The 12,601-nt window shown below is 47.6% G+C and overlaps 1 protein-coding gene across 1 annotated transcript in view; it reads right to left on the reverse strand.

The window, feature by feature from the left end:
• Window positions 1-1,284: 1,284 nt before the first annotated feature.
• The window catches only part of LOC134367157 (H(+)/Cl(-) exchange transporter 4-like), a 14,372-nt gene continuing 3,055 nt past the window's right edge, over window positions 1,285-12,601 (reverse strand). Inside the window, exons 3-6 of the mRNA XM_063083805.1 lie at window positions 11,867-12,420; window positions 9,013-9,199; window positions 7,624-8,022; window positions 1,285-1,505 (exon numbers count right to left, since the gene is read on the reverse strand). Of these exons, the coding sequence (XP_062939875.1) occupies window positions 1,285-1,505; window positions 7,624-8,022; window positions 9,013-9,199; window positions 11,867-12,420 (1,361 nt within the window). The remainder of the gene's footprint in view (window positions 1,506-7,623; window positions 8,023-9,012; window positions 9,200-11,866; window positions 12,421-12,601) is intronic.

Consider the following 12,601-nt stretch of genomic DNA (forward strand, 5'->3'; position numbering starts at 1 on the left):
TACCAGTTACAACTACATAAACACATATGTATATAAAAATATTGGCTGGAAATACAAGAAATGATAGTAGGGTGGAAGCGCCATGGGTAGACTTCTCCCCCGGTGTTTTGATTATATTACATTTACAATAAGAAAGGCATGCATGAGCTGAAGTCTCCACTGGCGGAGAGGTCCACTCTGTGCTACACAGAATTAATGCTTACATTGCTTCCGAGTTGGGAAAGATCTGATTCACAAGAACCTTAAAATGAGGAGAGCACCAGTCTCCTCAGTCCCTGTGCTTTGGTTTGGAGCTAACAAACCAAACATATGAAGTTAACCAAGGGAACCACACAAATGGAGAGATGTTTCCCAGACCCACCTTTGCCTGAACAACATTTGTTAAATCAAATTCTGAGTTGACAGTGCAAGGTAGAAAGCTACAGGAGAGCAAAGCACCTTAGGCAGAGGCGAGAACGTGCTTGGTTCCATTGCCTGGGTCACATGGATCTCCTCCCCCCCCCTTCGTCCCCCTCCCTTCCCCTCCTCCTTTCTCCTTTTTCTTTTTTCTTCTTTTTAAAGATGACCGGTAAGGGGATCTCAACCCTTGGCATGGTGTTGTCAGCAGCACGCTCAGCCAGTGAGCGAACCGACCACCCTATATGGGATTCGAACCCATGGCCTTGGTGTTATCAGCACCGCACTCTCCCGAGTGAGCCACAGGCTGGCCCTGCCCCTTTCTCCTTTTCTCTGCTTCCTCTCCCCCCTTTTTTTAACTGTATAAAATGGCACTACCATTTGTATTATGTTTCCATCTCTTCTTTAAACGTGTCACTGATGAAGTTTTTGAGTGTTGTGCGCCTAACCCCATTTTCCCCATAAGTCCTGTGGTCTGCACTGCTCATTTTTGCTGAGCGCTGTGATTTTGAGGAACGCCTATGTTGTGTTAGGACAGAATTGGCCATACTTTCTCCCTGAGCCAAGTACCATCCGGGTGATAGAAAAGCAGCACCAAGCCCCTCTCCTCTAGCTCCTCCCATTTTTGACTCCACCCTCAGACTCTGCCCAGACAGGAGTGTAGCCTGCAAGCGTCCCCCGCCTTCCTGGGCTGCAATGGCCATCCCGGCTCCAGGTCCCAAAGCTCCTTGTACATTTCCTTCTCAATACACTCACCACGACTCCCTGACATCACCTGGCAAGCACTGGTCCACCCCAGCAGACCGTGAGTTCCCTAAGGGCTGACTATGCATCTTTTTCTCCCGAGTCTGGCCACAGTACACATTCTGTCCACACTTGTCCCGCCACTCACCCACTCCGTGTCACCAGGCACTGCCGGAGCCCCAGTTGCTGGAAGATGTCCACCACCGTCTCCATGGGGGTGTGGTCCGTGACCGTGAAAGGGCTGAGGTTGAGGATGCACCGCAGCTTCATGGGGTGCAGGCTGTTGGCCGGCAGCTCAGGGGCCTCCTCTGTGAAGTACCTGATGGAATTGCTCACGATGCCCTCCTGCCTCTGTCTGGCATTCTCTAGAACGGGGACAAGCAGGAACAATAAGCCACACAAAAATCCTGGCCGAGAAACTCCACCCTATAGCCCCACACGTCATCCTCGAATCCTACAGAAAAGGGTTTTAGAGGACAAACTGCACATTTTTAATGAGGGGCTTCAGCCAAAGATCTGTGAAACTGGCATCTCTCTTAAGCTATGCTATGCCAGGTTCCCCCTGCTGTGACCAGATCTTTGGTTGCCAAAGTCTTGCAAAATGGGCCTGATCAAGACGGCTCCTTTGGGGATATTCATTGCTTCCCCCCTGCAATCCAGGGCACCCCTAATGGCTGAGGGCCCTCCACTCTTGCTTTCCTAACACTCCTCCACCTGCTCAGAGGCTGAAGTTTGACGGGACAAGAAACCTCACTTATCTGCCCAATAACCTTAATACATGGGTTTTTTTCGTTGTTTTTTTTTTTTTTTTTTTTTTTTTTTTACAAAATCAGTCATAACTGGCCCAAATGGCATAATGAATCTTGAGAGGAAGAAGGAACCAATAAGACCAGCCCAGGCTCACAGCCCAGAAATGCAGCTCAATCCCAAATATGGCCCTTGGGTGCAAAGAAACTACCTCAGAAAAGCTACATCCCCCAACCCCTTGGATCTCCTGTCTTAAAAATGGGCCATTTTGTGCATTTCTCAAAGAAAGTAAAACTGTTATGGTAGCAATTAGCCTGTTTCTGTCTGTAGGCCAGGCCATGTGAAAGAAAGCTGAAGAAAAGTAGGGTAACAGGAACTCATTAGAAACACAGCTTAATGCAGTGCTAGAAACCCGGGCTATTTTAAATCACGCATGAAATAAATCCATCGGTCTCAAGATATTTCTCCAAGGCGATTTTCCTTCTGTTGGAATTTTAATCTTTCTTTTGGTTCATGAGAAAAGCTTAGGGAAAATGTACAGCAAGGCTAGCCTTAGAATGGATCCTGGTTTCTGTAATAACTTTTCTTGCCTTCTCAAGACTACTATTCACCTATATTGTTCTTTCAAAAATAAAATTCTAACTGCCTCCTCTAAGGCCATTTAGTACAATAGAGTACTTTAATGGAAATCTGGCAGTGTTTGGGGTCAGGCTGAGTCTGAAAGGGGGTCTCTGTTTAAAAGCAGAACAGTGGGCCTGCTGGGCAAATGCCTGCACATTATATGGGTCAGGTGAAATCCAGTTACATCAAATGGAATATGGTTCAACCACAAACACCAGATGACACTGATGCACATGTTTTCAAATGTAGATCATGCACGATACACACTGTGTACCTCTCTCCTAAACCAAGATGCTTCCATCTTTAAGCACTATGGCAGGGAGGCAGCGGTCAACACATACTTGCTCATTTTTGTAGACCACTGACTCCCATAATGTCCCACATAACAAGATTTCCATCTATTTTAACAGGTTGAATGTCAGGATTGAATCAAGCCACAGACCCCAATTAAGAACTGATCACATGGATTTGCCGAACCTCTTATAAAACCCAATATGACTTAGTGAACCATCAATCCACTTCCTAAAATAAATAACAAGCTTATATTTCCTCTGAATTTACTGATTGGGTTTAAAGCCCTGATTCTAACAGCCACTACCTCAATGAACTCATGCTCTCAAGTGCACTCCCAGTGCCTGGACAATGCCTAGCACACAGTAGACACAAAACAGATATTTGCTAAATGCACGCATGAATGAATGGTAGGTCTACCAAATGACAGTGAATCTGGTTCTGCCTGCCATGTAGAACAGAGCCTATTTCATGTGGGAGGCATTAGGAAGGAAAGCCCATGAGCTATTCACTGACAAGCAAGAATCATAGGCATCGGCTAGGGTCGGAGCCAGAAATCTGAGCTTGTGCTCCAACACCGGCAACTGCTGCTGTCTCCAGAAGGGCTCTGCTAGGCCACTTTGGACCTCTATTATAAGAACGTATATTAACTTTGGGGTTAGAACTTCTATGTATAGGCCAAAAGCTGGTGAATGGAAGAAGAACCGGCAAGAAAGCTTTTTGCAACTCTCTACTAGAGTGAACCACCTACTCCCAGTTTGGACCAGAAATCTTTGTCAGTCACCAAAATGCCTGCAACAAAACTATAGCACATAAGTTCACAGAGGACAGAGACTGTGTATTGTCATCCACGGACCCACCGCTCCTAGGATAGCACCAACACATGGTGGACGCTCGAGAAATATTTCTGTATGAAAGAATAAACCAACTCCTCACCCAGGGGATGAGCTAGTGGTAGGAAAGAATAGACTCACAGGCCCCAGGGACTCTTGGGAGCCCATGTTGGGAAAGAAACCAAAAAAATATAGCCCAAAATGAACATATGTTTTAAGAGCCATTAAGGAAATGCTCTAAATGCAGTAAATATTAACCGTGTCCTTCTATGGTGATAAGAAAATGGATGCCTTTTTAAATTTTTCCTTTTTTTTTCTAATTTCCCCAATATTCTATGAGTGTGTATTACTTTTACTTTTTTAAAAACCTAATAGTCCTTATTTTTAAATGTTTTAAAGTTAAAGTAGTTAAACTTTTTTCTAACTGTCTTTAACATAGGTGGTTTGTCATATATTCTACTAGAGCTACTCTCAGTGACCACGGCCCCTGAAATATGATGTATATTTTATGAGCAGCCGCTGAGGTTATTCAACTTGACATTCTACTTTCTAGAAGCAAAAAAAGGATACTTCAAAAGTCCATGGAAAGATTCATACAACCTTTAATTCTATTTTCCCATGAACTTTTTGAAGTACCCTTGTACACAGAGGGCATAATCAATAGCGTTTGTAAGATGAATTTTACAAACTGTTATAGGCCAAGAAATTTTAAAAGACTAGAAAGAATCACACATCTGGTAAGCTATTAAGTGGCTTTAGAGCAACGGTTCTCAACTGGGAGCAATTTTGCCCCCACCCCCCACCCCCAGGGGACATTTGGCAATGTCTGGAGACATTTTTGGTTGTCACAATTGGGAAGGGGAGGTGCTCCTGGCATCTGGTGGGTGGAGGCCAGGGATGCTGCTAAACATCCTACAGTGCATAGGACAGTTCCCACCACAGAGAACGATCCAGCCCCAAATGTCCATCGTGCTAAGGTTGAGAACCCCTAATTTAGAGTAATTATGTGTTTAGGGAGGTAAAACTCTACCATCTTGTTAACCAGAAATTCTTCCATAAAACAGATGTAATTAATGAAAAGGATTAAAATAAAAACTTGGAAGCAACCACAGTAGCGGTCGGTACATAGATGATAGGATAAAAAAGTAAACACTATATAGAAGAAAAAGCATATTATCTTATGACAGGTTATTGTCTACCAAAGCATGGAAAAGTCCCCCTGCACATCCATCTGTATATCTATATCTATATCTACATATTTACATATGTGTATATTTTAACATCCCCAGCAGAAAGAAGTAGATGGCCCTACTGTTCCCCATGATCTAGTCCAATCATTAACAGCCCTCCCAGGCAGACACCTCTATACCTCTGAATAGCTTGTCCAACAGATGTGACACTTATCCTCTTGTTCAGTCCTGGATGTGGACCCCTTTCTGCAAGTGAGCATCTTCCACGTGCTGAAGAGTCATCATTCAATCATCCACCAGATGAAGAGATGAGGTCCCTCCACTCTTCCCCGCCACCCTACCCTTCCCTCCATTCATCACCTCTGTGGCTCCCATTGAGGCCTCTCTGAAGCCTTCCTGGCTTAACCGCACAACTCAAGACTAGAAGAGCCTGAGCCCCGCTGAGTACAGAAAGAGCCTCATACTTGCAAAGAGAAACGAGAGGCCAAGTCCCATTCACCAGGAATTGGAACATGGGTCACGTACGGCCCCATGTGTTAACATGTGGTGACGAAGATGGCCACATTGCCCAGGCAGTGCTAACTATTCTCCCTCTAGCAGAGACGTAGATGTGCTTTGGTATTCCAGAGACGGATTGAAAATAAAACATTTTCAGCTTCATGTGAGCGGTTGTTACAATTGTAAACATGATGTGTAAGAAAACTCCTCATTTACCTCATTCACCATTCTTTTTTTTTATCTAATCTATTTTGCATCTGTCTGTAATCTTTGCTCCCATTTCCCCTAAAAGTGACACTGGCTAAATGTGAACGTCACATTTCTATACTCATAGAAGGGCAGATAATTCTTCAAGTACAGGTCATGAATTTCTCCCCTAGAGTACAGGGACTCTTCTCTTTCCACAGACCAGGAAAACAGCTCTTGTGATTACTCAGAGCAACACACTCCTTGCTTTGGCACAAACTGTGTAAATAGCTGCTTCTGTACTATTACGGGTCTGACTGAAAGCACACAGGTACTATTGACACCGCGTGGTGCCTCTTCAGACGCTCCAAACACAGCTTCTAGGAGAGCGCGTGGTGGGCAAGCCTAAGGGTCTTCCCTAACCACTTGACGACAGTTAGTGCTTCCCCCTTGACTACAGTAATGGGTTTCAGTGAAATTAGTCAGCTGTCTCTGAGCAGCTGTGCCTGCAACCACACAATAGATAGTGGATGCTGTGACATTTATTACTTTAGTTTTTAAGTTTCAACCTTTGCTTAAAGGATTTCAGGGATTGAATACATTCTTTAAAGGCTGCTGAATACGTTACTTTAAAAGAAACCCAACCCTACTTAAACAAGTTTTAAAAACTTGTTATTTATAAGGCAATATTTAGGCCTGAAACCACCTACCTGTTAAGGGACAGGACTTATATTAAAGCAACAAACAGGGAACACAAACTGAACAGTGAAGCACAAACTTGCTATGGTGTCTAAAATACAAAATCAATTTTTGCTTCGGGGGAGGTAAAAATGTTTGAACAGCAAGCTAAATTAGAGGCCATAGCTTATGCTTATCTTATAAGGCCTTTGATGGAGATACGTTAAAGATATTTTAAAAGCTACTTAACATTGGGAAGAGGATTTAGCAGTTGAAGGGAAGCACCTTAGAAATAAAAAACAAACAGCAGGGAGAAGCAAGCAGTTTCGTCTGGTGAAGACATGCTCGCGGTGGGGCAATCGGCAACGAGACCAGGGCAAGTCCCGTTGATGTGCGTCACGAATACTCTGGAAGATGGCACGCCCAGTAAAAATCATCACATGCACACGGAAGCCGGCCATGGGCCCCCGACTACCACAGGATGCTGGATGCCGTGCAGATCGCGGAGCGAGGATGCTGAGCAGATGGCATTGGCCATGTGCCGGTGCAAGGGCTATGGTGGGCTCCGCCCCTGCTGCATCTTGAGGTCCAGCAGGGCTCCATCTCCGAGGCTCACTGCTCCTCTCTGCCGGGGCTCCCAACCACTCACGCCCAGGCCTCTGGCCCTCAGTGCCCTCTGTCTGCGGAATCCTTCCTCCTGCTCCCCTTTCAAAGCAGCCGGCCCTAGGTTGCTGGGGCCCACAGGCTTGCTCCTCTGAAATGCCCCCACCTGGGCATCGCCCCTTCCCTCCTCCCCCAACTCAACAGCCTGCCCCTCGGTGCAGCTGATTTCAGTTGGAACACGAGGAGGAAAATAATCACAGAGCGGACTCGAGCGATATCATTTACCCATGCGTCCGCTAACAGCCGGATCACATGTAAAGCCATGAAGTGAAGGAAAGCCTGTGCAGTGGCAGGGAGGTGGCAGGGCAGAGACCTCACAAGCCCCAGCGGCTGCACAGCGGACCTAAAAGTCGCTCTCTGAGAGCAGCTCGGCCCGGGCTACTCACATCTCTTCCTGAGCTTCATCCAGCACTTCCCCAAAAAGGCAGCGTCTGCAGCTTGCCTCCCAGAGGAGCTGGCGTAGGGGGCTCCTTGCAAACACGTGGTCCCTTTCCAGCCACGCAAGACTTGGGTCTGAGCCCTTGTGCTTCACAGAGTGACTTGGGGGCCAGCAGCATCGGCATCAATGGAGAGCCCGTGAGGAGCGCAGGCTGGGCCCCGCTCCAGACCTGCTCCATCAGCGTCTGCATTTCCACCAGATCCCCGGGTGACCGCGCACACACGAACGCTTGCAAGCCCCTGGACTGACACGCATTCTCTCGCACCTCTCTGATCACTGGGGGGCACAGAGCTGCCTCTTGGCTCCTGACAAAAGGTGAGCTGCCCTCTTTACTCACTTATTGCGAGAATCAGCTCCCTCCGCTGGGCAAATCCGATGAGGCACTCGGAGTCTCTGGAGACCACCACGGGGAAGCCGTTGTAGTCGGTGTCCTTGATGAGTGTCTCCACGTCCTCCATGGTCATGCGGTCCTGGGTGAGCACCGACAGCAGCGGCTCTCCCCGCCGGGGCCGCATGACGTCGGTGGCCAGCGTGCAGTGGGTGAACTCGTCCTTCACATCCAGGAAGGGGTAGCCATTCAAGTCGATGTGGGCCTCGTAGATGCCTTCCTTCCCAAAGGCATTGGCCACCAACTTGCTGGTCACAGCCGCCGCCATGAGGGGCACAATGTACTCCAGACCACCCGTGACCTCGAACATGATGACCACCAACGACACTGTCATCCTGGTAACTCCACCTGCAACACAAGACACGAGTGAGATTCCGAAGCCCGACCCCGGACCCTCGGGAGGGCACGATGTGTGGAAATGGATAGATGGCGGTAAATGCTCCTCACACGTGTTCCAAGGGGACATTCCCACATGCCGCCCGTGCTCAGGCCTCAGGAACAGATGCCAGGTTCTGTTCAACGTGGCATCGCGTCAGGGAGCTGTAAGTCACACCTGGCTGGGGGCTCTGCTCCAACGAGGGACCCTGGCTTGTCCACTCACCTAGGCCCACACATCTGGCTTTTGGGCGAGTGGATCTGACTGAACAAGCAACCCCATAAGCCTTATAATTTTAGGATTCTTAGGGACTAGAGAGAGGAGAGAGACCAAGCTTTGTGTCCCTTGGTATTCAAAGGGAGAATCCATACTGACTCCTGGTCTTCCAGGGAGTTTAAACCAAGGTTTCTCAACTTCAGCACTAGGGACATTTGGGACTGGAGCATTCTTTGTTGTCAGGGGCTGTCTTGTACACTATAGCATGTTGAGCAGCATCGCTGGTCTCTACCCAATAGATGCAAGTGGCACCTCCCTCCCCAGGTGTGACAACCTAAAGTGTCTTCAGATACTGCCAAGTGTCCCTGAAAGGCAGAATCACTCCTGGTTAAGAACTACTGTTCTAGGTGGTATGGCTGTAAGATGGGGGAGACCCCATCAGCCTGGGCCCCTGAATGACTGGGTGGGAAGAATCTTCTGTTCACCCATGTTTTTTACATATATATATATATATATATATATATATATATATATATATATATATATATATATATATGTGTATATATAGTGAGCAAGATATAAGCCTTGGTGTGTGAGCCACCGAGATTTGGGGGGATTCTCGTTATAGCAGCACAACATAGCCTATCCTGAGTAATGCAAATGTTCAAGTCCACGCCTTCCTCCTCGCCAGTCCTCTAAGCCAGCTCAGTGCCCCCACCCCCTCCCTGCCCCACCCGTGGTTGTACCTAGGCAGGCTGCAGCTCCCACCATTGCGTAAAGCCCTGGTGTGACGCAGTCTGCTCCGGGCCTGCACCAGTTCTGGAAGATGATCCAGTCATGGTGATGGTAAGCCAGCTGCTCCACGCCAATGCCCACCATCCTGCCCGCCATTGCTCCCATGGCCATGCTGGGGATGAGGAGGCCTGACGGGATCTTGAGGGAGCACAGAGAAAAGCAGCATGAGGGAAGGCAGCTGAGTCCCCCTTCCCAATCCCCAGGAACCACGGTGCCCCCTCGACAAGCTTGCATTTTGCTCAGCCTTCAAAGGAGGCACAACTCTTCAAAATCAGTCAGCTGGGAAAAGGTGGGACAAGTGATTTGACCTCCTTAGTCAGTCGCATCTACTGCAACATGGAGAGAATGCCCTTTTACACTTTCATTTCTTCCCCTGCAAAGTCTGGCCCAGTTTGCCTGCTGTGGATTAAAGAATGATAAGCCCCGGTGCAAATACCATTCAAAGTGAACATCTGTCACTTGAGACACTCGTTACTTTCTCTCTCCCCTTGCCATGTCATTCAGATTGGCTTCTAAAATTAAATGCCAAGCCACGTTATGAAAATGGAAAAGGGCCTGCAATTGATCCCTGGTAAAATAACGAAGTTGAACGCACCATCGCAGCTGCCCCCGATCTTCCAAAAAGCTTTCAAAGACTTCCCGCTCTGTTTATAGACAGTGGATACCAGTCAGAGAGAGACGAGGGAGGCAGTTCCATCTTCCTAACCAACTACATCTTCCGAGAAGTATCCTGAATATATTCTAGCCACATTAGCGGCAGCGAAGAAACAGACTATGTAACCTGAATGATCTTAGAAGTAGCGTATTGCTTACTTTGCTGGCTGCTAATGTATTTTAGTTTGTCTGGTGACCGTACACGTGCTATGGGACACTCCCAACTACTCTGTGTTCATTGAGACGTGAGCGCAGACACTGAGCCACAGCTGCATTTATGTCGCCCCAGGTGGTCATCAGTCTGAGGATGCCAGGCGAACTGAAGTTCAGAACCTTGGGCGTGATTTCTAGAGTCTGGAATATTCCTTAGGAAATTGCTCCTATATGGGCTCCCCCTTAGTCCACAGCCATTTAATCCCCTGTAACTTCAAAGTAAAGTCTCAGCAAGCACCAGAAGATGCTCCAGCATCTTCCTTGGACAGAAAAATAAATTCCTTTGCAAAGAGATGATGGATCAGACACAGTCAGCTGTTTAATAAAGTCTACCCATCCTTGTTCTTAAGGCACAGATTCGGGTTTGTGTTTGACCACTACACACCCAGAGACACCGTTTCTTAGACTTTTTTTGAAAAAGAGAATTCATAGAAATACCACACAGAAAGCAAGAGTAATGGAACACATCAGGGGCTCTGGGGGGTGGGTAATGTTGTGCTTCTGGTCCTGGGTGCTGGTTACACAAGCATGTGGGTTTTGTGAAAATTCATTAAGCTGTATGCATCTCTATATGATACTCTTTTATCACACTCTAACACTCTAATAAAAGTTTCATTTTGTTTTTAAGTAAGCAATAGCAGCATTCTTCACAATAGCCAAAAGTTGGAAACAACCCAAATGTCCATCAAAGGATGAGTGGATAAACAACGTGTGGGGGAATCTACAGAGCGGAACACTCTTCAGCCAGAAAAGGAATGAAGTGCTGACACGTGCTACAACATGGATAACCCTTGAAAACACTGTGCTAAGTGAAAAAAGCCAGTCCCACAAGGACGGTCTGAAATGAATTAATTTAATTAAAATGAACTGTCCGAAATAGGCAAACCTATAGAGACAGAAAGCAGATTGGTGGTTGCCAGGGGCTGCTGGGGCAGAGAACAGGAGGGACTGCTAATGGACATGGGGTCTCCTATGAAGGGGAAGAAAATGTTCTGAAACTTGACCGAGGTGACGGTTGCACAACATTGTGAATGTACTTAATACCACTAACATGTACACTTTAAAATGATCAATTTCACGTTATGTAAACTTTACCTCAATTTTTTTTTAAAAAAAGCAATAACAACTTAATGTCAGTTTCCATAAAAGAAAGCTCTTTAGGAAGGGCTTTCAAAGTATGTCTGACTTTAACGCAGTGTTTAAAAGCAGGAAGAACGAAGCTGTCTCTTCTCTGGCTTTAGGAACAAAAATGAGGAAAGCACACGGTGTCATCCACAGCTCTTGAGGACACTACTCGTCAGGAGACGATGTGTGCAAAGAGCCCCCGTCGTGGCCCCAGCCCCACCCAGACTGGGAGGCCATCACGTGGAGTGCAGCGTAGGTGCTGCCACACAGTCTCAGAACTCTGGTTTTGCATCTGTCTCTCCCAGAGGCATGTGCTCTTTAGGGGCAGCATTCTGTTTCAAGTGCTGTACACCTTGGACTTAGCACAGAGCCTAGATACAGCGGATGCTCAATGCATGCTCATCGATCCAAACTGGGCCACACACGGGCTTGTCCCACCACCTGGCATCACCCTGCCAGCAGGCAAAGCTGTGGTCACCCCTGGTCTGGGAGTGAGATGAAGTGAGCTCCATGCCCAGCTCTGTCTCCCATATGCTGTGGGTCTGATTAGGCCACTCCGGGTCTCTGAGCCTCAGCTTCCTCACTTGTAAAATGGGATTAAAACCTCATTTTGCAGGCTTGTTGGTTATTAAAGAATTGTGTCCTGATGATTGAAAGAATGTCAAGTGCCCAGCATATGAGAACATTCAAGAAAGGTCGGATCCCCTTTTCCTCCCATGACAATTTTGTTCAGGAGAGTAGGGTGCTGTCCCCAGAAGGACATGGGTCTTCCCCCCACCAGCACTCACCCTCACTTTCTTACCCTTCACTTACCTTCATGCCAAAGGTAAATATGGTGATGACGATTTTGAAGATCAGCGCCAGGGCCAGCTGCCACATGGCTGTGTAAACGCCAAAGCCAGCTGGCCGGTCTGGAATGTCATCCACAGGCCGGGTCATGTTGGGGTCATTGATGTAGTCACACAGCTGGGAGGACTCAAAGGCCCCACAGTCGTTGAACATCTCAGAAATGAGCTCACTGGTGCTCTGGCGTGTGTAGGGATTGGGGTAGGCAATGACAGCTCTGATGGCAGTCACCACAATGACCTCCAGCACTGGGTTCTTCCTTAGCCGGGTTGTCTTGCGCCTCCTGCCCCAGGCGATGTTGCAGCGGATGAAGAGGGTTCCCCACAAGGCCCCAAACACCCCAAGCAGGATGAAGGGGAAGAGTTCAGCCATGTACCAGGGCGTGTGATATTCCACATAAAAGAGAACAAGGTGGCTGTTCCCAAAGCGATTGATGGATCGCAACGTGAAGGCCGCCACCAGGGCCATGAATAATGACATCCACGATGTCTCAGAGAGAAAGTAGTAACTGATCTGGAATAAAGATGTCGCAAATTAGTGACTGGCCAGAGAAAGAGCTGCTCAGAGTTCAGGCCCTTTGGTCAGCAGCCACCTGCTGGTGCCCACCGTGAGATACACTGGGACCAAACATGGACGAACGGCACTCACTTCATCAGTCAGTCCAGGCTTGACTATGACAAAATGCACCAACGAAGATACCAA

Source organism: Cynocephalus volans, chromosome X (genome assembly GCF_027409185.1).
Source record: "Cynocephalus volans isolate mCynVol1 chromosome X, mCynVol1.pri, whole genome shotgun sequence".
Lineage (NCBI taxonomy): Eukaryota > Metazoa > Chordata > Mammalia > Dermoptera > Cynocephalidae > Cynocephalus > Cynocephalus volans.